Here is a 25,788-nt window from a genome sequence, read left to right as displayed (position 1 = left end):
CCAAGAGAACAGGGATTGAAAAGAAACAAAAATTGGGGGAAAATGCAAGCAAAAGGGAGATAAGGATAAGAAAAAGAAACAATAAGAAACTATGGTAAACTAAATCAAAGAGATAAGGCCAAGACAAATATGACTTAGGCAACAAAAAAAAATAGCAACCCCATAATGTAAAATCATAATGTTGGACTAGAAGGCTAATGAAATAAACTAGAGACAAGAGAATCGACCCTGAGTGGACAACTTAATTACATCCAAGGAGAATGTGCATCCAATACCCAGTGATAATATCTTATCCTCCAGCTGAGGCATAAAAGGATGCAGATTTATGAATTAGAGACAGACAAAGTATTTCTTTCCAAAGCAAGGATGCATGGCTGAGTGCGCACAAGCACAGACAATCACACACATTTCATAACACCAGCCCCCATGGTGGCATAATCCTTGAGTCCTCTGGGTAATAGAGTGGTCTCAGAATTTCCACTGCTGACTAGAGGAAGGTCTTCACAGAGGGACGAGACAAACAAAACTAAAGAAGATCTCACATCGAGCAGAAAGGATTTAGGATGCAGACAAATAAAAGAACAGGAAGCCCAAAGAGAGAAAAGGCACTCAGACGGATATTGAACGTCAGGCTAAAATGATGAATTGCAGACAAGAGTTGAATCAGGAGGAAGCTGGGATTTTTACTGTAACATAAACAGAGGTACAGAAAACCAAAAAAAAAAAAAAATGTGCACAGACATTTCTGTTCGGTTTTACTCACCCTCTATAGTGTTCCTTAAAGAGCACACACACACTGTGGCGAGCGTGGCCAAGGAGTCTGGGCTTGTGCTGGAGCTCTGGAGTGTATAGCATGTGTGGATGCATGTGTGTGTGTGTGTGTGTGTGTGGGAGTGTAATAGTCATAGCTGACAGGTTCAAGTATCTATCCACTCAGCCGTACAGCCAGTGTTCTGTCGGCCTCGGGGGACAATCTAGATGTGCACCAAAGCTTGGCGATAACAAAGCGCACATAACCTCCCTGGGAAATGAATTCTGCTGCATGAAATAGTCTGCTTATCTGGCACCTCCCCATTCCTGATCCCACATCCCCTTAGCCCCTTCCTCTGCAACCTCTGGTGTTCTGGTGTACCTCTTTAGTGCTTTTTTCAGGTTAAGATTGAAAGGAGACCAGCTTTCGGCATTTAGCCCTATTTTGTACTCAGTCTAAAACTTATAATACTATGACTCATTGTGTTTGATCAACCAGAAAATACTTAACAAAACTTACCGATGATGTTATGAAGCACCGTGAACTCTAGACTTGGGACTCTTTTGTAGTCGACGACTGCTTTATCAATTCTTTTCCTTGAACCATTTTCTCTGCTATTTCATACTAAAATTTACTTTCCCTTCTCCTCTTGAAGGAAAAAAAAAACATGACTAAATATGTCCATCCTTTTCAACTATCACAGAAAAAAAGAGAAAATGAGAGAAGGAAGAGAATTGTACTTCAGTGTGGTTGAAGTAAAGACTGACTGGCACTTACCTGTCAACACAGCAGGCTAACCACCATCATTTAATGCTCCTCACTGCTGGCTAGTAGCCAATAAGAGGCAGACAGTTTCAAAGACACTGACAGAGTGGAAAAAGTGAAAGAGGGCAAAAAAAAAGGAAGAGTGAAACATTAATCGGTGCTCCGTCTCCCTCAGTCACGATGTTGTGGCTATGTAAGCGAAGCAAGAGGCTGATTGGAGAAAAGAAAGGCACGCTGAAACGTAGATGGATGGATGAGAGGAGAGGTGGGGCAGATTGATTGATAAAACAAGATAGATGGAGAGTTGTGACAATGTTTCCCCCGTAGGATCAGGAGCTGAGGATGATGTTCTAAATGCGGGGTCCATTTGTGAGTGTTGAGGAGAAAATATTTGCATCAGATACACACAAAAGTCAAACAATACATAGTTAAAATGTGTGGCATGTGTGTGTCTACAGGTGTTCCCTGTCAGATAGAGACATACTGGCTTGTGACGTCCTTTGCACCAGTTCATTGGTGAAAGCTCCGATGCCTTTGTTGGAGATTGCTGCCAGGGAGAAGGAGTACTCTGTATTGGCTTTCAGGCCCTCTACTGTGTAAGAATTCCTTGGCCCGAAGGTCAGCTTCTCCTGTGAGATAGAAGAAAGAGGAGCAGAGAACGGGACGAGCGAGGGGAGTAAAAGTGAAACATAAAGGAGATTTGGTGAGAAATAAAGATGAGGACTGTCACTAGCAGACAAAGTGGTGCTGAGCGTTGGGGTTAATCTTTTAAACTTCCTCTTTTATCTATTCTCTCATCCCTCTGTCTTATTAGGAAATCCACTCAGCAGAAAGATTTATAAAGAGAGAGCAATAGGTCTTACCAGACTGCCAAACTTCACAGGTTTGTAGAGCAGCTCGTAGTTGACAATGCCCTCCTTGGTGTAAGCAGGCTCCCAGGTCAGCTCAATGCTTGTGTCTGTCACCCTCCCCACCTTAAACTTCCCGGGTTGGCCTGGGACTGAAGGGAACAAGATGAAACAGTCAGTATTCAGTAATGTAATGCGACAATATTATTATAGAGGGGGGAAAACAGCACAAAGGCTTTTAATGCACAAATCACACCTAAGTTATTCATTTCATTACCACTTAGCCTTTTATATTTCAGTACAAAACATCCCTTCTTTAAATTAGAAAAATAGATTTCGATGGAAACGCTATTGGTAGAGAAATATGAACAAAGCATTCCCATATACCGTAAATTCCGGACTATAAGCCGCTACTTTTTTCTCACACTTCGAGCACTGCGGCTTCTACTCCGGTGCGGCTAATGCATGGATTTTTTATGGGGGACAATGAGCTTCTGCCGCAAAAACATTTGACTTCGTCACGTCGGATCTTAATATCAGTCATTTTGCGCTTCATGCACGCACCCTCATGATGGAAAACACACGGAGAAATACATATGATGCAGCTTTCAAGTTAAAGGCGATCGACCTCGCTGTCAAAGAAGCTAACAGAGCTGCTGCACGTTAAGATGACACTGACAGCGACAACAGAGACTGAGGAAGTGAGTAATGAAGTCATTCTGAGGCAGTGAATGGATGGACTTTTTCTTGTGAAATATATTACGGTCATCTTTTTCATCAGCCGTGTTACAGACACCGTCGGCTAGGCTTCGTATTGTAACGGTTCATGTTGTAAAGTCAGTAGTTGATAATGTGTTCATAATTCCGATTATGTGGAGAGTCAGTGAATGCACCAGCGAGAAAGTGTTGAGTGGCTGTATGAGAGAACGCTGGGGGAGAGAGTACGATTGTTACGGCAAGTGATGTGTTGCTCTCTGCTGTAAACGGCGTGGTCACGGCCGACAGTGATCGGGTTATTAAGTTATTATTTGAACGCTCTCGTCGTCCTTTAACGTCCGTACGGACGCTACAGTATTTGCGGATGTTACCGGTAGCCTACGTCTGTGTAAATAGCTCTTGTTATAGCGTGGACACCTGCGGCTTATAATCAAGTGCGGCTTATATATGTACAAATACATTTATTTACTTATTTTTAGCCAGTGCGGCTTATATCCAGGTGCGCTCAATAGTACGGAATTTACGGTAGTCTTAAGGAATGACAGGTTATAAATCATTTATCTGAAGTTCCTCTTACTTTAGTTGTATTGCCACTTATCTTAAATGGCAGAGAACAGGGGGGGGGGGATCCAGACATTTGTGAGAGAAGTAGCCCAGCTGGGGCACTGACTTGCAGGGTCAGCATGAAGTATGTGTGCACAAACCATAGACTGTGTTAAACATGGACGTACTCACAGCGAGTTCACCCATTGGTTTCTGAAGTGCAGTTTTGAAGCCAAACGATGGCAGTCATAAATAAATGCTCTTCATTAATGTGTGTGGACACAAACTTGAAGCCACCCCTGCACCAGTCAGTGCCACATTTGGGCCACCCTAAGTCCAAAAGTTTGGACAGGTCCCTGCATAGCTTCAGCTCTAAGGTGGCCAATAGGATATTGGATAGGATATAAGAGTGGACCATGCCACCTCCTGTATCCGCTCCAGACAGAGAAGTGATTTAAGTTTAAAAACAATCACTTTTCCATCCTGTCGTTTTTTGGCAGGTTATTAAAAACATTGCATAGATTCTCTGTTTTGATGTACACACATAAACTCTGAGCCATAAAGCCAACAGACTCTCACATTCGAACTCTTTCTTCATAATCTTTTTCCTTTTATGTACTTGAAAACGGTAGCCTCTTTTAGGGGACATTTAATGGCACAGCAGTAGCTCAAGCTGCTCTCTTCACAAATTCAAACTAGTAATACCATCAGATTAATCATCTTTTTGTACTTGCCATCACATAAAAACCTGCCACAGGAGTTGTCACGGCATCAAGAGCAGCAATGAGCTACAACAGACATTTTTGGGTGTTAATCCCTGTTTCCTTTTCGTAAGTCCCCACAGCTCTGTCCCGGCAGGTGGAATTTATTCATTTCCAAGAAGTCGTATTTTCTGACAGGTCAAGCTTACATTAAGTATTCCACAGTGGATTGCTTCCCAAACTTTACATAAGTCACTCAGATAAGCTACTTAACACTTTGGATGCATGCACACACACAAAGAATGACTTGTGTGCACATCTTTAAAGATCAACACCACTCTCCTGCACAAATAAATAACAACCAACTGTAATCTATGCACCAGCATGCAGGAGGAAAATACTTACCTCCAGGCATGACTTTAACATGGACTGGGTCTGAGAAGGGCCCGTCCCCCACAGAGGTAAAGGCCAAGACCTGGATGGTGTAGGTCTCGGATGTCACCAGGTTCTGAATGGTTGTGATCACGCTGTCCTGGACGTTGTGGATCTGCCACTCGTTCATTGGCCGGGACGGGTCCATGGTGTAGTACACGCGATAGCCTTTTACCTAAACCAAGAAGAGAAAGAGGAGAGGAAGAAAGGCTGCTTACTGGATTTGGACTCAATTTTAGGACATCAGAACCCCCTGCTTTAAAAAAAAAAGGTCTCTCGTCTATTATTCCAATGACTCTCAAGCAATGTTAATCCACAACGCAACCAGAATTTATCTCAGCAAAGGCCATCATCTATAAACTATGTTTTACTTTAATCCAGATGGTCCCGTGGATTTGTTGGTTGGGTGTTTGTGTGCGGTCATTGTCACAAGGTTATGTCCGTGTGTCCCTGGCACTGTTGTGAAGCCGACCCTGATGAACAAATGTCAGTCAAAGCTTAACCAAACCAGGTCCAATACATTCCCTCATATTGTAGTGCTTAAGATATAATCACTTCTCCCTCTCCTCCGGGATTTGTTTATGGGCAGTTCAAAGTATGTGTAATCCCACTGCCATGCGTTTGCCCTCACCCCTTCAAACTTTTCGGTTATTACTCTTTAATATCCATAATCCCCATATGCACTCATTGCAGTCTCGCACTTTTATGAACAAACTGTTCAGTTAGGAAGGCTAGAAGAGGAAATGGGCCTCAAGAGGGAGCGCTTTTAACTCAAAAAGGACATTCCAATTACCTTTTCTTTCTTTAGCTGGAGGAGAGAGTAGCAAGGGAGTTTCAAGAGGGAAATCTCTGGGAAGATACATTCCCAGTAAAGAAACATGAATCTTCACAGTGGAAAAAATTCCCCAGTAGTCATTTAACAAGAATTCCTCCTGCACATCCATAGTGAGTGATGATGACAATAATGTTGTATATGGAGACAAAAGCATTTTTTTTAATGTAAATATATCTATGTATGTATTTATAAATACGCACAGCAACTGAACAACATTCAGTTTCCCGGACAAAATATTTCCCCCCAGAGACAATAAAGCAAAGTCTCTACTTCAAATCCTGCTGTCCTTTTAAATGTTTCCAAACATCAATTCATTGTGAAATAGGGGAAAAAGACACAACAAAAAATGGTAAAGTTAAATAAAATAGTTATACACTTAATTTAATCTTTTTTTCTGCTTCTTTTTGCAATTGCACACAAAACTGTCATCAATACTAGTAGCTCATGTCTTAACACAACCGACTGTCCACCTAATACTGTACTAGTTAAAAACCCTGCAAAATAACTTTTTTTTTTGTTAGTTACACATTTATTGGATATCTCCACATTTTAGAATATTTTTAAACATTTGAATGGTGCTTGGGCGTGTTTGTAGCGACTGGTAGTGGCTTAGTTTGGTGGATATTTGAAATTATTGGGTCAGCATCTTTATAAGCACTTTCTCAAGATTTCTGTTCAGTCTGAACAACAAATGTACCTTATCAAATACCAATAATAAAGAAAATTAAACCTTGAAACTACTCCAGGGGTATTTAACTCTCAATACCTTCAAGAAGAGATCAGACTGGCTTGCTCTTTAAGTCTCTCTGAAATTAGTTTTCTTTAACTGTTCTTCATATATCACTCGTCATTAAAACTATTGCAATTATGCTCTTAGCAAATGCTTATTTAGTTTCAGTGTCCTTTAAAATACATCTGTTACGTGTTTTAAAACAAGATATTTACACAAAGTTGTAATCAACTGAATTGTTAGACAAACCTAAAAGCATCTGGATGAAGGAACTGGGACTGTCCCAATGAATGGAGTCGCTCTCTTTCTTTAAGAACTTAAAGAGACCAAACAAGCTTTTTTGCCAGTGTTTTTGCAGCTGACTTTTATCACCACATTTAATGCCAACCCCCAAAAAAGAAGAAAGAAGATAAATGTGTGTTATCTACTACTGATAACAGTCATTATCCCACCTGTCCATTGGGCTCCTCCGGCTCTTCCCAGCGGACCATCACCGTGTTCTGAGAAATGATGTGGGCCTGGACATTTCGAGGAGGACTTGCAGGTGCTTGCTCTCCTGTGCGCGCCTCCACTCGCGTAGACGGTGGCCCCTGACCAATGCTATTAAAGGCCGACACTCTGATCTCATACTCTGTGTTGGGGTAGAGTCCCCCGATGCTGTAACGCGTTGTGGTAATGCTGTCCACCGTCTCATACTTGCTGTCTGGCCCTTTGGCTCGGTACTGAATGATGTAGTAGGAGACGGGGTCTGGATTGCCAGAGTCCCAGGTGATGGTCACACTGGTGGCAGTGGTCTCTGTGACGATGGGAGTGCCGGGAGGCTTTGGCAGAGCTGCAGATTTGAGAAAGGATGAATAGAAAGAATAAGATTTTTCATTCATTAATTATTGTTTTTTAGAAATTCTGTGCGTATCACACATACATTAAAACTATACTGTGCCTTGTTTGGGCCTGAAAACAAGAGAAGGACTTGTGGTATGCTGAAGATTAAAGACAACCATGCTGATATTCAGGACCACAGCACAACCTCAAGTCATATTGTTTTATACAACAGTTCTGAATGTAGAAAAGTGTTGTAATCATCAATAGGCAGCCATATGTTTTGTTTATTTAACTTTAGTTAACTGTTTGGAGACTGCAACAGTAGCACTATATTGCACTGTGAAATCTCAGATTTCTAATGCGAGTGGTTTGTTCAGGAGGTTTTAGAAAGAAGGGGCGTATGAATGCTCTGTTGACACTGCATCACCCTACTTTGTAGAGAGAGGATGTCCTTCGTCTGGATGCAGTCTTACCAGCTGCCAGCCAAAGAGGCTGTTGTAATGATATCAGGCTTCTGAAGACTTTGCAGAGGGGAGTACCTCATAGTGAGAACTGCTGTTACCTAGGTAACCCTAATTTTCTCTAGCTTGACTGTTGCCAAGCAATCCAAACTTCTTCCTGCTACTTAGTGTGTGTCTAAATGTTGAAGTGGCAGTTCCTTTTTATTTTGCACAATTATCTTTATGTTTTTATTCATCATACAAGTAGAGAAATACGAGCCTGTTAACGGTTGCATTGGTGTGATTTTTATGTACCAGCTTTAACAACCTAGACAAAGATGATCAGCTGTTGTGTTAAATAACAGTATTCAGAATATCTGATCCTAGGTAATACTGATAGTTAACAGTCCTCAGTGCTGTTAATCTCTATTTTTCTATTATCATGGATTGCCTCTTGTCCAATCAGATGATTTGGCTAACTGACTGTTGTATAATTTAGCATGTTGAATATTCTGCAGCTTTATTGTACAGTAACTTGCAACAAAGGATATATCACATTTCCTTTCACAATGTTGTGTTTAAATAAGTTCTTCTGGTGTTGCTCAAGCATTTCTTACTCTTTACTAAGACCTGAGCAGTGGCCTCGATGATACCCAGGCTGCTCATGGCCATACAGGTGTAGTTTGCAGACTCCCTGACACCCTTGAGTTCCAAAACATTCCGGCCGATCGGCATCTCATCCTCTGGGGTGAGGTCCTCGCTGCCCAGCATCCACTTGACGTAGGGCATGGGCGAACCCACGGCCACACAGGTGATATTCACGCTCCCTCCTGGCATGATCTCGTGGTTTGAGGGGAGAATGGAGAAACGAGGGGGCACACGGCGCACTGGGAAAGGAGGAGAGTTAGGGTAGAGAGGAAGAGGGAAGGTTTTCGGGGTAAGGGTGGGGGTGGGCGGGTGAGGCGAAAAGTTGGGGAAGGGAGTGAGGAGAAGAAAGGCGGAGAAAGAAGAAGGGAGGGAGAGGGGAAGAGCGGGTGAGGGAGAGAGAAATAGAGAGAGAGAGAGAGAGAGAGAGGAAGAGCGAGGCAGAGAAGCAAGGTGGAGATTGAGGGAAAGTGAAGGCAAGAAAGATAAAAAGAAAGAAGAAGAAGAGAGGAGAGGTAACAGGAAGGGGGAGAATGAACTTCAGGGTTTTTACAGAAAATTACAAGGGGATATTTCAAGTTTTGTCCCATTTACTTTATGGTACTGATGACTTAAACAGAAAGACACAAATCTTGTGTTGAGCTCAATCATGTGGAGTGAGCTGCCTACAAAAATAATAAAGTGACAAACTCTTGAGTGTGATTCAGCCAGGACATGACACCTATAGTCAGTTTCTCTTTGTTTTTCCTTCTTCTCGTTTTTCTTTTTAATTAAAGTTGCATTATAATTATTTTCCTCCTCTCAGCAAACATCTTAAAAGTTTCCCACAAACTCTATGTGACAAACTTTTCTTCAAAGCAAATTCTGTGCCTCAGGATGCTTCTGCATCACATGGGCTCTCTTTAAAGGGAATGTATGTATCATAGGGGCCAATCAATAGGCCCTGGTTGCTATTTGTGTCCCCCATAAGAAGAACAAGTAAGGTGCTAAAGTATATCCAATGCTGCATCTGTCAGAACTTGGTTGACTGTTTATTGGGGAGAGATGCATCGAGAGACTGAACTCATAGGTCACTTGCATGCCTGGGCGACTCAAGAGGGAGAAAATGGTGGAGGAACACAAAGAAGAGAAAGAAGAACTGAAGGCTGAAGAGGAGAGAAGCAAGACAAGAGCAGAGACAAAGAGATGTAGAAAGAGCAAGAGATAGAGAGAGACAGAGAGAGAGAGAGAGAGAGAGAGAGAAAGAGAGAAAGAAAGAAAGAAAGAAAGAAAGAAAGAGAGAAGAAAGAAAGAAAGAAAGAAAGAAAGAAAGAGAGAAAGAAAGAAAGAAAGAGAGAAAGAAAGAAAGAAAGAAAGAGAGAAAGAAAGAAAGAAAGAAAGAAAGAAAGAAAGAGAGAAAGAAAGAAAGAGAGAAAGAAAGAGAGAAAGAAAGAAAGAAAGAAAGAAAGAAAGAAAGAAAGAAAGAAATAGAAAAAGAGAGAGAAAGAGGCAGCTCTGCTTCTCTTCCAGACAATGACAGGCAATGTAGCAAAGGACAGCCACATTGTACAACAAGATACTGTACAATACATAGGATTCATAACTGATACAGTGTGTAGTCAAATGAATTGGAGATGTGGACAGGAGTGGGTGCTTAAAAGGTGTCGTGGCAAATTACAGTGATCATTGGACACATTAAAGAACACCAAGACAGCATGAAAGAGGCAGAACAGGAAAGAACAAGTGCGAGCAAAAAGAGAGATATGTGAGGTAGTATGTGCATGTTTATAAGTTAATAAACTTATGTACATGTGTCTGTCGCTCCTACACATCAGGGTGCGGACAGAATGCAGAAGAAGAAGAGAAAAAAAGGGTGGGTAGAGGGAAAGGAGGGAAGAAGACAGGGAAGTGGAGATAAAGAGAGGATTAGAAGAGGGTTTTAGGGGAAGGAGGGAAAAAGGGGGGAAGAAAAGAGGAGCGAGGAAGAAGAAAACACATGGATCTATGTTTAAAACACGGCTATATACCAGAGTCAGGCCCATTCAGAAAAGGTGCTTTAAAAGTAAGAGAAAAGAAAGAATAGTAGAGAACGGATATTGAAGGATCAAAGACGAAAAAGAGGATACCCGAGGGGCACAAGACAGGAAATAGAGAGAGAAACGGACAAACATCTCTGCATGGGAGGAGAGAATGAAGGGGGGCAGACAGAGAGCAGAAACATAGTCGCAAACCAAAACTCAACGAAATACTAGATAGGTAGTATGTATAATAAAACATGAAAGTGGGAAAGCAACATATGTACAACTCAAAAAGACTTAAAATAACAAATAAAAAAGTAAGTAAACGCCTACAGAAGCCAATCAAAAAGCCTTATTAAGATTGTTTTATACAAAATACAGGAACAAATAAATAAATAAGAATGGATAAATAAATATGGGTAAATATCTGCATGACCTCCACTCCAAAATGTGTAACATCATTACTTGGAATCTTCATGGGCCACATCCCCTTTACTCAAAGAAGAAGATAGAAGTTAAATTATTTTTTAACATAATTTCAACAAATAATAATAAAAAAAAAGATGCAATGACAAAACATTTGGAGTACTTTTAGCATGACAATAACTAAAGAAAAGGGAAGATACCCAGAATTGGATACAGAAGTTGAAGACACGAAAGAGACAAAGAGACAAAAACAGGTAGATCTGTTAGAGAACAGACATGATTAGGCAGGCATCTCCTCATATGTACATGCTGACTGACATGACACATAGACATGCATAAGACAGGCAACGCAGATATGCAGCCTGACAAAACATGATTTTTTCATTCTGAGTTTTTTAAAACCTATAGTGTGAGTATTGACAAAAAAGATGTCCATTAAGCATATATTAGTGTGGTAATATGAGGAAGAGCAGGATGAAGGTGAAGACTCCATATGATCGTTTAATGAACCATGACCGCAGCAGCAAGAGTATTTCTAACAAAAATATCAGTCGGGTCAAGAGAGACAAAAGACTGAAGAATCCACTGCAGAGACACAGACGAGGACTTTACAATGAAGTGAGCGCATAACAAGGGATAATCCTTCACATGCTCAAAGAGCCCCCAGCTTTAAGTTAATCTAGCAGGCCTGTATGATTCCCCTCCATTTTCTATACAGTTTGAGAGAGCCAGGAGCCTAAATCTTTATTAGCAGAGCTATCATTAGTCCTGTTCTCTGCAGGGAGTCTGGAGGCTACAGACTGGGGAGACCTTGGCACAGCCAGAAGGATTACCGCTGGATCTCCGCACTGCTCTGTACCCGATCAGCAGCAGCGTCACTGAGCTGACATTTACGCAGCACCATTCGGTCTGTCTCAAGGACACGGCTTTCATTAACCACTGTAGTGCGAGGCCATCATTAATATCCCCCACCCAGTATCTAAAAATGTGAATGGATATGATTCATTTCAAATGTCAGTCAACAGAGGCGTGTCTGAGTGTTTGGCAAAGATAGCAACAGCCAGGACATAGCATTCACCATAACATTAAATATTAGATAGGCATATTGCTTTTTTCTTTTTCTTTTTCTTCTTCTTTTTTTTTTTTTTTTTTTACATTTGAACACTGTTGTTTCAGTGTAAGAATAAATCTTCTGTCAGTATTCAACTCTTAACTTTTACCAACATATAAAAATGACCATTAGAAGTATTTTAAAGGATTTTTCTAACACTCAATTTGTATTTTTTTTTTGTTTGTGGCATTTACATGCTGAAGCTAAATGCTAATTTCAAGCATAAAACAAACTTTTAGAGCTACCCTGTTGATGTTTTATCAAGTGCGGTATAGACTAGCTAATGTGTGAAATACAGTGTTTTTTAAACTAAATTGTTTTTTTGTTTATCAGCATGGCATGAACAAGTGAACTAATAAATGCTAAAGTAGTAGCATAAAGCCACATTGTGTATTTTCAAGCTAAACATTGACTGTCTAATGCTAAAATATAGCGTGACAGGAAGAGTAGAAAAGACTTAGATAGCGTCTGTGAGTAATGTCAGTGACAAAAAAATCCCACAAAACATCCTGACATGAGCTTAAGCTAGCTGGCATTAGCTGCCAATAGCTACAGTACTGCTCATACCTGAAACATTAATACGTCCACTGTAAATACAGAGGAGACTTAACTCTAAAAAGGATTGGTTAGATTTAAATTGCAAATTATTCTTTGAAATTAATACTTTAATTCAGAAAAAAAAATGTAGGAATAAATGTACCATCTAACTGGGATGTTTACCTTATTATATACATTATTATTGATGCCTTCATGTGTATAGGCCGTCACTGGTCAAAGTGACGGTTATTTAATTATTTAAAATACATCAAAATCATACTTAGATAAACACAAACTGCACTAAATAAGGGTATACCTATAAATGAAAATATACTTAGTTCATTTCTTTTAAAGCGACTGTTCTCTTACCATCTTGGGTTGATGTCAAGAATTTGGCAATAAAAACTAAAGCTTCTCCTACAAAACTGCACAACACATCACAGGTCAACACAGAGCAAGTACAAGCATGACAGCAAGTGCAAGATTTCCATCAACAAATGCAGAACTGGACAAGATGTGATGGCATGGAAGCTGTGACACACAAAGGCAGAAAAAAGAGGGACAGTTGCAAGACATGACAAGACAGCACATTCTTTATTATCACAGTCTGAGCATATCAATAGGTGTGATCACACTGTGCCATGCTCTTGTGTCAGTCCGTCAGTCAACAAACATGCAAGCGGTGCTCCTTTCTCTTTCTCTCTCACTCCTTCATGCAAACATCGCCTCATTTTAATCTTCCAATTCTTGGGTCTCCATGACAACAAGATCATACCATGCAGAAAACATTGATCGGGGATTGAAGGCAATAGCAAGGGTTCTGCACACAAGGCCTCACAATGCAGTCAATGCACTCTGCTGCGTAGGCAGACCACTTCTCCATCATCACCATCACCATCATCATCATCATATTCATGGTAGAAAAATCAAATCTTAATTTTTTCAGACAATACTACTTCACCTTTAAATCTACTCTGACATCCTTAACATGACTTTTTGTATTTTTTCTTTTTTGTTTCTCTCTGTTTCAATAAATAAAATCTTTCTGAAACAAAGGAGCAACAAAAGAAAAGAAAGAGCACACCAACCTTCTCGAAGCTCTGAGGTATGGAGGGGGGTTGATGCAGAACACAATGACGTGAGGGGGAAGAGAGAGAACGGGGAAACACAGAGAGAATAAAAACGGCCAGCGCAAAGCCACTCGCACCTATGCATCGCACACGCGCACACACACGCGCACGCACACGCGCGCACACACACGCACACACACACACACACACACACACACACACACACACACGCACGCACACACACACACGCGCACACACACACACACACACACACACACACACACACACACACACACACACACACACACACACACAGCGGATACACACTTCTAATAACGCACTTTAAATAAAAAGAAGAACTTGTAAATCTGAACATTGGTTGTGGTTGTTCAGCCAATTAGCACCCACAGTCCAAACTTAGATCCATTAGACAGGGATCAAGTGGGTGTTACAATATATTTCAAAATTTTAATTAATTCCTGATTGTTTCCAATTATTCAGAAGTTCAACCAAACTTGTACATTTTTTGTGCATACGTTTCTCTTAATCTGCCTCTTGTACAGAAACCATTTTAGTAGACAGATCAGTGATGTTGCCATGCAGTTAAACCGAGGTGTGTCCCCAACTTGTTGTTCAATTTGATTCTATAGTATGGGCTCGCACCAAGGTTTAAGGTGGACTTGTTAAAGGTGGTTGTGAGAAACAACAAAGTCAACAAATACTGCAGACAATGAATGGGTTAGTAGTATTTCTTCACAGTAAAAACACAGCTATGGAAAAGAGATTATTTATAGCAGCACCTTAAATGTAGGGACTTTCTGCCTGTTTTGTCCTTCATGTGTGTGCGTGATGTGCACGTGTTATGTGATAATGTTCTACCTCGCACGTAGAGATTGGCAGGGGAGGAGTAGCGCACCCCCTGGGAGTTGGTGGCCACACACTCGTACTTCCCTTGGTCGGTTTCCTCGCTGTTCTCAATCTGCAGGGCTCCTGCGAGACAAAAAGTGACAGCGAGAGAAAGAAAGACAGGAATAAAGATGTTTAGTTGAGTTTGCAGAAAAAATGTCCCTGATGCTGTCGGCTTTGCATCTTCTGTTTTTCATCCTGCAACATTTGTCTGCTGGTCTGTTTCTGGGCAAGTTTGACCTCAGGCATATCCTCTTCTTTAACTAATAAATTCAGTTCAGCAGAGCATCTGAACAATATGCTCTCAAAAAGTACCAGGGAAATAACATTGTATGACTGCGATCTCTTCCCTCAAACACAAATTGTAGCACATTCAAAAATCCTAAATTCATTCCAAAAAGTTTCGAAGTCAAGTCCAAAAATGACTTTTTTTTATAAACTTCTGTGACATTTAAAGGATCTTCTGTTGTATAGTTTTTAAGTGATTCCTCTCCTTCAGCACTGCTGCGGTGAAGAAAGCCTGTTACTATCTTGGCAGTAAACTGGCAGCAGCTATACAACTTCCCCCCACGGCAACAACCTGACGATGCTCTTTAACTTCTCAACTTGTTCCTTTCACTTCTTCAATTTTTATCCTCTTCCCCTGATCCCAGCATGGTAAACAGTGTCTCCCTAAATGTGCTATAATTACACACAGCCCTTGTCAGGTATTCTTTTGTTTCTTTGCCTTCACACAGTGCTATTCTCACTGCTTTTTTTTTTTTTTTTGCTAACAGCCTTTTGAATTACCAGCAGTGATTTTTCTGCTCTTGCAGCCTGCTCTGTCACATTCATCACATCTGAAACTGACTTTGACATGAAGCCTGAGGAGGAAGCACAGAACCATGGATTACACTCTGCTGCAAGAGCAGAGGGAAAAAAAGACAACTCAAAACGCACACAACACACAAAAAGGAACATTGATTAACTGCACAAACACAGGACAATGTGTGTATCTGATTGGGAGGCTGGGAAAAAGGCATCTGGCTTATAACCAATGTCAGAGAGATATACAGATTTAGAGAGAAACCAAGCACATAGTATGTTTGTTCTTTGACGTTGATTTTGCTTTTGAGAACTAATAAAAAAAACCAAAATAAAAATTATTTCTACATTCTGATTTCTAGCTGATGTGAAAAACGTCTACAAAAGGAAGAGTGGGGATGTTACAGATACCAGATTCAAATACAGAGGAGAAAAACAGATTTAGCTGGTGATAGGCTTATTGAGCAGAGTTTGTTTGACAATGAATTTAATGTACCCATTTAATTATACGTTATAGTCCTGCACTCAAGCTCTAATGAAAAACCATCAAACTATGTGCAATGCTAGACAGCCCATTAAAGAGTAAGAAATTATGTCTTTAATGACTTTTTTTCTGGCTTTAATTGCAAAAAGAATGTTAAATTGTGTTCACTGACAAAAGGGAATACAGCATAAAGATCAAATAAATATTAAAACAAACTTTCTCTAAAGACTCTGATCTTACTCACCTTTACTCTGAGGATTTTTTCTCAAACAAAAACTATTTTTTTCCAAGGTCAACAACTACATATCATTAGGTAGTTGTTTTAAAGTTCATATTTTTACAAGTTAATTTAAGTTAAGTTAATATGATGTGCATGTGATATACTGTATTACAATTTAGACAAAGGCGAGAGAAGTCATGGATATAAGAGTTAAATATTGCCCTCTGGAGAAGCAAAGCATTGATAAACAGGTTTAAAGCTACACAAAGATGATCTGATCAATCAACAAGTTGAATAGAAAATAATATCACTATTGGTTCCTTATTAGAAGCAGTATTTTCTGGAATGAAATGTTCCTTCTGACACGTTATAGACCTAGCAGTAAAATCGATTTATCAACACTTTAATATGGAGAAGATTGAGAGGGAAAATGATCACCAGTTGCATGATGATTAAAAATAAATCTAATACTTGAGTTCATATAATGACAGTTTTTTTTACACCCAAGTAGACATAGATGGTACACATGGTGTGTTATCCTAATGGAGAGAAAAGCTTTCACTGATTAAATCTTAAAAAGCCGACCAGTTAAGCACTAAAAGGCTCCATAGAGAGAGTGAGAGAGAGAGAGAGAGAGAGAGTGTGTGTGTGTGTGTGTGTGTGTGTGTGTGTGTGTGTGTGTGTGTGTCTCCACATTAGCTGATCGGTACATGCTGAAGTTTAAACTCCTTGTTTTTGAAGCTTAGAGGGAAAAGTTTAACTTGTTATGCAATCAAGGGCACAAATGTGTGAGCGTGTGTGTGAGTGTTTAGTTGGATGAAGTCCTGCTAGCTGGAGCTGTCATCCATTCGCTTCTGCCTACTAGATTACATGAAAGAAAAAACGGCACGTGCCCTCCCCTTTTTCGCTATCTCACATTTCCCCGTGGTACAGAGCCGAGTTGGGAGATAAACAGGAATAATGATCTGCTCCACAAGCCCAGCTCCCCTCTCAAGAAGGAGAAAGAAGCGCGAGGAGAAAGAAAGAGTGAAGGAGAGATGGAGCCGGACAGGTGGAGCTCTGCAAACAAGAACTCATCTGACAGCTGGAAGCAGCTCATATGGCTAACCATCAACACAAATTTAGAAATCCACAAATGAAATCTTCTTCTATGCAAAACAAGCTCTTGCTATACGGTGTTCAGGATATATATGCACATATCACCATGTATGCCTCAACAGACGGAATAGGCGGATATCTGGCAACAAGTGTAATGACAGTCGGTGAGGAGAAAACTGTAAAAAGTGAGAGATAACAGAGAAAAAGAAAGAGACGGAGAGCAGTTTGTTAGTGAGTGTGTTAGCTGCTGACAGACCCAGAATGAGATGTGACTTCAGTAAATTGAGCTGCAGTGAAATTGCACAGGGTGTATTATGTCTTCTGGGCAGAGACTCTGCCGATCGGATAACAACAGATAGTGCTAACCTGATCGCTCTGCCAGAACATGTAGGTCAGACTGATCACCTGGACTCTATCTCTTACAGGGAGTTTTAACTGGGGGGACCAGATGTTACTTACAGACAGACTGGAGTTATTTATACTGCAACATACTGACTTAAAGCTCCTGAAAGGAACTTTTAGTTTGCATTGATTTTGACTCCCCCTTGTGGAGAAAGCGGTACCGTTTATTGCTTTGGTGATTTTGTCCTGTGCACATTTAATTAACGTTTTCTAATTTCAATAAAAAATCCCTTCTTGCCTTTCAAAGTGTATGATACTTTCGACCCTATCTACCAGTCGAAAGTGTCACTCGATGTGAATCTTTACGATGGAAAATGTAAACAAAGGCTGTTTCTACATTGGCTTTACCTCATTATTTACACATACCCTGAGGATGTTTTTTTTTTTTTTTTTACAAGCAATCAAAACTGTTATAAAGCATGTTTTAAATGTTGCCACTGATGCTCTCTTTGTGTTTGTAGGTCATAAAGAGGCATCCGTATAGTATCTGTCAGTCTCTTTTATGTTCAGCATGAACATCACCATAAACACATTAACGACAAGACATTATGAAACAATATGTTGAGTAACTTTTGAGTTTACAATACTTTTAGCTTATTTAGACTTAACCAGTCCATAGTCGAACTATCAGATCACTGAAATCTCCAACTATTTATTCTGAACGTATCATCAATTAACCTTTTTTTGTGTGCAAATCACTGAATAAAATACACCTGCTGTTATCTCATAATAGGGTAAACTTAAGCTATTAAAGCTATGGAACAGTTTAATCTTAAACTAGATGAAGCAGATTAATCAATAACACAAATAATCATTATAATTAAAGCCCTTTGTTGGTTTTGATTTTTTCGACATTAACATAAAATGGACGTTAGAGCTCGATAAGCACTTTGTATTAGTGTTTAACTATGACACACAACAGGGAAAAAAAAAAACATCTTTTAATTACATATTTTCTGTCAGTTCTCATCTGACATTTTATCTGTGAAAGGATTTCCTTTTAAAACATTCTGGACGTCCACCAATAATAAATGACTTGTTTTTTTTGGCAAGTGTCCTAATTTCCCATCCAAATTTCACTTAAATCTGTTTTGGAGAGATCCCGCTGACTAACAAGCAGATGAACAGGCTGCACCAAAAATAAAATCTCTGCAGAGATATTTAGTGCTGAACACAAAATATTTTGAGTCAGTCGTGACCAAAGAACCAGTCTTTAAAAAGTGGCAAACCATTTTTGGAGATTCCTGTTCAGAGGTACATTTCCAATTATTGCTCAATATAACAGTGACATGCAAAATAGTGACCGTTACCATAACCACGACCTTTGATCAGATCACAGCCAGGATAGATCCATCCATTACCCAGCAGTCCACCTCAGGGTGCATATTGCTCGCCATCTGTTACAGCAAGGGTCTACGAGGGCTGTTAAGTGCTTAGGTAAACTCTCCAGATCTCATCCCAAATGTCAAAGATAGACGGATCACTTGTCACAGCTCTCCTCACGCACATCTAAATCAGTGCAGCAGATGGCACGGAAAAATAGATGGAACCCTCAGTCGAGACATAAAAATGTTTGGAAGTTCATCTCTATAGCGCACCATATGTTTGTACCCACAGGAAGCTGGCGTTCAAGACTGTCACCTTTTGGACAGTTACCTGCAGAAGGCGGACACCACCGATGATGGATACTTATGGGTTTTAAAGTGGCTAAGAGTTTCCTTTAGTGGGATTTCAGCCCAGCTATTCTCAATGTCATTTGTCTTCATCTTGACCCATATGGACTGTAAAAAATATTTCCAGCAGAGAAAGAAAAGGAAAGACCGAGTGAAAACAATGTTTGCAGCCTGAAACAGATTCCTGGCTGCGCTCCAATGAGAGCTGGCAGCCGTCCACTAAATCAGAGGCGCTGCTTGGAAGGTGCCCTCATTAAACAGATTTTAAAGGAGTGTTTCATCCATAACACATCTCGCTGCTATTTTGTGCCTTAGCTTAGGTGTAATTGATTTCCTCCAAGTCATTTCACTGCAATGTTTGGTTCATTATACAGTGCATTTTGTTGTTTGGCTTTGTGATGCTTTTGGTGATTTGAAATCCTATTAAAGCCTGCGGTGAATCGCACTCAGCCCATTTGTCTTGCTACTGTTTCATTGATGTGAAATGTGGCCTAACGTTGTGTACCGGTGAATCAGTGTCATGTCTCTGTGTGACACCCTATAGAGGGCAAAATGAGCCTCAAAACACACCAAGTGAAACTCATTGTGATGGATTGTTAAATTATTTACACATTTACAGCTACGAAAACAAGTATTCACAGAGCTGTATAGGAATGAAAATAATGACAGAAAGGAGTACAAGAAAAACTAAAACGCATGGAAGTTTTTGAAAGAGCTTCTTTGTTTTGTAGCTCCAAGGCCACCAAAGCTTTCTCATGAATTATGAGCCAAGAATAAAAAATGTTTGCATAGTGTTTATCACAATTAGTAGTTTATAAAACAGTCAGTATACAGTTCCCTCTAGCATAGACCTTATGTTCCTGACAGCAGAGCTTCAGTTTTGGGTCGTCTCTGTGAATTTATTGTCTCGCACGCCTCCAAGCAGCAGCACGACTTTCACCACACAAACTGTAACCCACACCTACTGCAGAGTATTACACGGAGGCAATTACACTTCACATACTCTGTACCACACAGTGTAGGTATTAACACATCAGTATGTTACTGGAAAATATAACAGGAATGGGTGTAGAAGCTTAAATTGGAAGAGAGTGGGCAACAACTCCCTTACTGTACTCATCTGTTAAACCCACCGCAACACTTTTATTGGCCAATCACAGCAGCATGTCATCGCAACCCGCAGGCTTCACAAGTTTTAGACTTCTTAATATGTTGAATCGTTGTGAATGGCACTTACAAGTGATTCTCCAGCCATTTAAAATTGTACTTGATGGAGCTCATGAATGGAGCAAACATCAGCACATACAGACATGTTAATTCCAAGATTACGGTGCACATTATTAGGTTTCGTTGTACCACAGCTTACATTTGGAAAACACTCTGCTCAGGCCTGCATCAGCCTGTGTATGTACTATGTATTGACCCACTGTAGATGATTCCGGATAGATCTGTTTCCGTTTTGGATTAATGTTAAGGTCTCTGCGTTCTTCTTTATTGGATTTGATCAAATTCCAGGAGCCCGTGCCAATCTCGTTATCCGTAATAGCATTATGTACGTCAAACAAAGTCCTCATCCCCAAACCTTTTTTTCCAAAGAGTTTTCTTCCCTGTTGTTTTGGTAGGCTAGGTCTACTAATCCTCACAATACTAACATGCATTTGTATACATATTGATCTAATTTTGTCCTTTTCATACTGCACTGCAGAACCAAGGCTAAGAGCTTTACCTCCCAGTAAAGACAATGAGAACCTTTCTTTTAATGTCGTCTACAGTTGAGTTTTTGCTGAGGACATGTAGATGTGCATTATATGTGGTGCTATGTAGCCACTGATTTACATTTCAGACCATTTCCTGTGTTTCTAGCAGTGATAGACTAGCTAGGTAAAACCTGGATGTATACAGAGGTGGACAAGCGTCCATCCATCCTCCTGTTGTGTCTAAAGCAAGAGTTCCAGGATATGCTCTACTTACTTTTGACCTTCTCCCCCTTTCCGCTAAAACCACAACATGCATTGACTTCAACATGAAACTGCACAGGTCCCTCATTCCAGGGAAATCCACGGCAGAACAGAATATTGTGTCAGTTTGAAGCAGATAATTGAGGTCATGGAAAATGTAATGAATTCTATGTTAGTGGTCGTTCTGTGAGCCAACAGAGCCGTCAATCATTGTGTTAAACCCCCTGTTGTGTCATCAAGACCATCTAGACTAAACTCCTCTGAAAATGTTACTTTCAAAATGATATCAAACAACTTTAATAACCATGTTTTAGTAAAATTCATTTGACATGTATTTTGCTTTAATAAGAGACTGATGTCCTGTCCTGTTATTTTTAGAGCCATCATGTCTTCCATCTTTTAATGCAGTAAAACTAATAAGTCCACTTTCTATGACTTTGTTAGAATATCATGTTTGATCGAAATCAGTTACTTGAAATACAAAATGTTTTGTAAGGCTTGCCAGGCGCTGAAACAGTAAAAATCATAAACTTCATTCTGTTAAGCCAGGTTTAACTGAGCACACACAGACTCTTGCACAAGGCTGATGGAAGGGACTAGTGATCGGTGAAGGCTATTGGCTGACAGCAGGAAGATATGGCAACTGGCAGGACGCAGCAGCACCGAGAATATGGATGAAGAGACAACAAAATGGTTTCACTTCGCCATCACTTTCATTCCCCCTGAGGACGGCTGAGAGGGAACAGCTGAGAAAATACATGTCTGCCATCTCCAGGAGACACTGTATCATCCATACAGGAGAGCATAAACAAAGCTGAGCAAACTGTCTTAAACAAAAGATGTTATTCTTCTGTTTCCATTCCTCAATCCGTCAGCACAAACGCGCGCAAAAAAGAAAATCCTTATTTTCCCTATTACTGTCCCAGGAGGCAAAGTGCTTTTACATATAGAGTTCATTTCACACTCTCTCTCAGTCTGGGAGGCTCAAAAGATAAGAGAAGCAACAGTTCAAAACCTAATGTGGAGAAACTCCCATCACTATGCATTGATTTTGAAATCTGAGCAAAGAGAACTATGGTTCTTTCTGAGGTGGATTGATTATTACTATTTCAAAGTACTCTGAATTTAAAGTTGTTTGTTGACTTTTTTTTTTAACCCCCTTGTGTGTGAGACTTTTCATTTTAATGCTGCTGTTGTTTGGCGTTTATGATCCACCATGGTAAGAGATTTCTCCCTTTTAAGTGTCATCGTTCTCTAATCTTCTCTCCCTAATGTTAATAAAAAAAACCCAGCATTTTAATGGCTTAAGGACAGCACAATTATCCTTTTATAAAAATTGGCTTTAAAAAGGTTTTACACCCCCAAAGGATGCAGATAAACTCAGAGAGGAGCATGTAATCCCTCAATCCTAATTAAAACATGATAATCACCAAATTTAGAGCAACAGGGATTTTACCTGATAGCAATGCTAAGCTCTAGATGCACTGTTTGTTTACATCTTTCCAAATAAAGTTATTTGACAGTAAATGCTCATATGTCCCACCTGATCGGAGCTGTTTGATGCGACCCTGGCTGGAGCTGGGGTCCACAGGCAAGAAGTCTTTGAACCAGGAGATCTCTGGGTCCGGGATGCCGCTGGCAGCACACAGCATGGTGGCCGTCCTTGTTCGCTCCACCACCTTCAGCTGGGGACCCATGTCTATACTGGGAAAGCCAAATGGCAACAGGTCCTCTGGAAGGATGAAGCGAAAGAAGAAAAAAAAAAAAAAAAAAAAAAATTAACAGAAGCAGCATCAATATCATTCTTCTGAAGATGTCAGAAGTTGGGCAAACTATGACTAAATTGAGAAGGAAAAATTGTAAGAACGTTGATGGTAGCTCTGGGGTATTTAAGACATGGAGTACTTCAAGCTCAACGTTAACTTCCACACATGGGCCTTTTTTAAAGTGGGTTTTTCTTTCAACTCATTTAATTCACCTTACAATATTTTGGTAAATGTAGCATATACATAAAGTTGATTGGAATACATCAGCTTAATGTGCGAACAACAAGCATACCAAGACACACATTTCTGGAAGTTCATGTTTCATCATCGTGTCTTAGTGTGCTCCCATGCCAACATTCTGTAAGCAGTATACACAAAAAGAAAACCAAAGCTAAGATACTTAGTGGGATATATGGAGGGAGGGGGCATTCAATAGCTTTGGTTGTGGAAGGGGGGCAGTATAGGAGTGCAGGATGAGATAGAATATTTAACTCAAAGTCCCGCCCCCCTCCCCCAATCAGACATGTTCCTAAATATCAGGGTCTGAGTGTCCTGAAATGATCTTAAAATGCCAGGTGTTCAAGTGTAAAAAGGGCTATTGTTGAGGTTAGTGTCAGTGTTGTTTAGAGAGCGACAGGGGTGCTCATTCTTAATTTTGGAGCAAAGTCACTGGGACCATTTTCTACAAACGTGTGTACTCTGCATGTTGATGACAGTTGAGCGTTTCTAAACACAAATGGCTGGTTTATCTGCCAGAGCAGAGATGGAGTCAACCCTGCCACGCATTGAATGTTTGCCTACTGACAAAGTGATGTGAGAGCCACTGTCACTGCCAGCCCCCACCCCACCCCACCCCCACCACCACCACCACCCCCAAACCCACCCCCACCCCTTAACATCTGCAGGCCTTTGAAAGTGGAGCTGCTGCCGGCGAGGACAGCCAGGCCACAATATCCCTCCTCATCAAAGCTGCGTTTTACTTCCTACAGCTAGCTAGTCATTAGGTGATCTTGTAGGCTGGAAGAAACACAGCTAGGTTTGAATGTGTGTGTGACAGGCCGTTTCTACAGGAGGATAAACACACCGCCCAGTCAGCAGGAGGGACTTAAGTGGTGACACACAAACATAGCCACACACACACACACACCCCAGACACAGTACTTTCCTCACCTAGAAACACAGGTGTGTGGTGGCAGTGTCGGTGAACTGTGAGGTTTTTCTGTGGTGTTGTGTGCTTGTAATGATTCTTGTCTAATAACTATGCAGAGAGCTGCTCAGAAACAGCAGCAGCAATTAGAAACTGGGATCAAGAGGAGGGGCAGGGCACTGGGGGTAATAAGGACTTGTTAGCAGTAATTGTAAAAATGTACCCATGATTAGAGAGGCCGATCTGGGATGTGTCTGCATGCAACTGGAAATGTCTGATTACGGCGGGGGGTGGGATGGGGGTGGAGGGGGTCATTGGAGAAGTTTGTGTAAATATATTTGTTTCTGTCGTCGCGTTCTGATTAGCATCTTCATATATTTATACAGAGTGTAGAATAATGTACAGAGACACATCCACACATATCCTGGAAAGTGAAGGTGTGTGCGTGGACGTTACTCACACAAATAAACACACACACACACACACACACACACACACACAAGCACATGAACACCCTCTTTCTCTGCTGAATGGGATTAAGCATCTTGGTGACAAGAGTCCAGATGGCGAGACACGTAATCAAGCATCCATCAGCCTTCCTGCTTCCTCCTCGCCTTACCCTTTACCCACTCTCTCTCTCTCTCTTTCTCTCTCTCTCTCTCTCTCAAACAAACACACACACACACACACACACCACCCCCATACCTGGGACTATAATTATATATTCCACCTTCCTACAGCAGCAAAGCAATTACCAGGATGGTAATTTGCTTGGCTAATAAATCAAACTCACCGCAGCCTCTTGATTGTCAAGCACAACCAAATACCCCTAAAAGTTTGCTGTGGCTCAAGCACAACATCTCTGATAAATCTGGAGACAAACACAGTCCAGGACGCAGACCACAGCCACGTCAACATGTCTGTGTGTTTATCCTTCATTCCTCTTCTCCGGGCTCCCTGCTACCTAACCACATGAGAGAACCGTACCATCTGCTTCCACACACTCCGCTGTGGGGATGAGAGGCTGAGTGGAGATAGGATCTATCGCCCTCTTTTCTTCTCTCTTTCCACAGTCATCAGCTTTGGAGAGACAAACTGTCAGATAGGAATGCCAAGCTGCTGTTGATGGCAGAGTGGAGACGAGGAAGGAGAGGAGAAATGTCGCAAAAGGCAAGAGAGCGGATCAAAGCTTCAAGGAGAGACTGGCGTTTAGACTGAATGCAATATGGTTTAAGTCAGAGATGTTCCAATGGCAGTTTTCTCCTGACCGATACCAATTCCAATACATGAATCTGAAATCATCCAGTACTGAAATGGGACATAAATAAAATTAACAGAATAGTATATCAAAATCGCTCCACCAATGAGATATGACTACGACTGCCATTTTTATATTGCCTGGCTCATAAAAAGCTCAGAGACTTGAGAAACAACACGTCTCTCTTGTTTTTGTCTGTTAAAGAGTGGATGGAGAGATGCTGATTTTTTTTAAATGTAAAATGGCTTTATTTGGTGTTTTAATGCTTCTCATTTGTTTTTGTTGCGTAAGGAATGCTTCCAGTGATTGGGGTGTGTTTAACTCCATGAACAATCAAAGAAAACCAAACATTAACACAAGCAGAGCTGAGCTAATCTTAGCTAGATAGGTTAGCGGTCGCTCCAATATTACATCCATTGTGGCAGTAGAGCACTGCTTGCTGTGTCGGCTACTGTTTAAGATGGGCCTTATTGAATTTACCTTTCTTGTAAAATGTGTTACATTTTATTCAAGGCTAATAAATAACAGCTTCGAATCAGACTGGTGTACTAACAATACTCATTTTAGGTAGTATTTCAGACATTTCTAATACTGGGAATATTATTGGTACCATTGGCTCAGATGGGGATCATACTACACAATGTCTTTATTTAAGCCAAGAAGACCTATGTTGATGGAGGACAGTAAACTGACCCTCTCCCA

At 40.7% G+C, this 25,788-nt stretch overlaps 1 protein-coding gene across 11 annotated transcripts in view; it reads right to left on the bottom strand.

The window, feature by feature from the left end:
• ptprsb (protein tyrosine phosphatase receptor type Sb) overlaps window positions 1–25,788 on the bottom strand; it is a 71,762-nt gene that overhangs the window by 17,455 nt on the left and 28,519 nt on the right. For 6 of the 11 annotated variants that reach the window (XM_079348030.1, XM_079348036.1, XM_079348038.1 and 3 more), the window contains exons 5-11: window positions 22,459–22,647; window positions 14,250–14,360; window positions 8,202–8,471; window positions 6,775–7,154; window positions 4,731–4,932; window positions 2,380–2,516; window positions 2,001–2,145 (exon numbers count right to left, since the gene is read on the bottom strand). In XM_079348030.1, the coding sequence (XP_079204156.1) occupies window positions 2,001–2,145; window positions 2,380–2,516; window positions 4,731–4,932; window positions 6,775–7,154; window positions 8,202–8,471; window positions 14,250–14,360; window positions 22,459–22,647 (1,434 nt within the window). Of the gene's footprint in view, window positions 1–2,000; window positions 2,146–2,379; window positions 2,517–4,730; window positions 4,933–6,774; window positions 7,155–8,201; window positions 8,472–10,017; window positions 10,033–14,249; window positions 14,361–22,458; window positions 22,648–25,788 lie in introns of all 11 variants that reach the window. The other 5 variants (XM_079348029.1, XM_079348033.1, XM_079348034.1 and 2 more) reach the window with 1 other exon arrangement.

Source organism: Symphodus melops (assembly GCF_947650265.1).
Source record: "Symphodus melops genome assembly, chromosome: 7".
NCBI lineage: Eukaryota > Metazoa > Chordata > Actinopteri > Labriformes > Labridae > Symphodus > Symphodus melops.
This window is presented reverse-complemented; position numbering and strand designations above follow the sequence as displayed.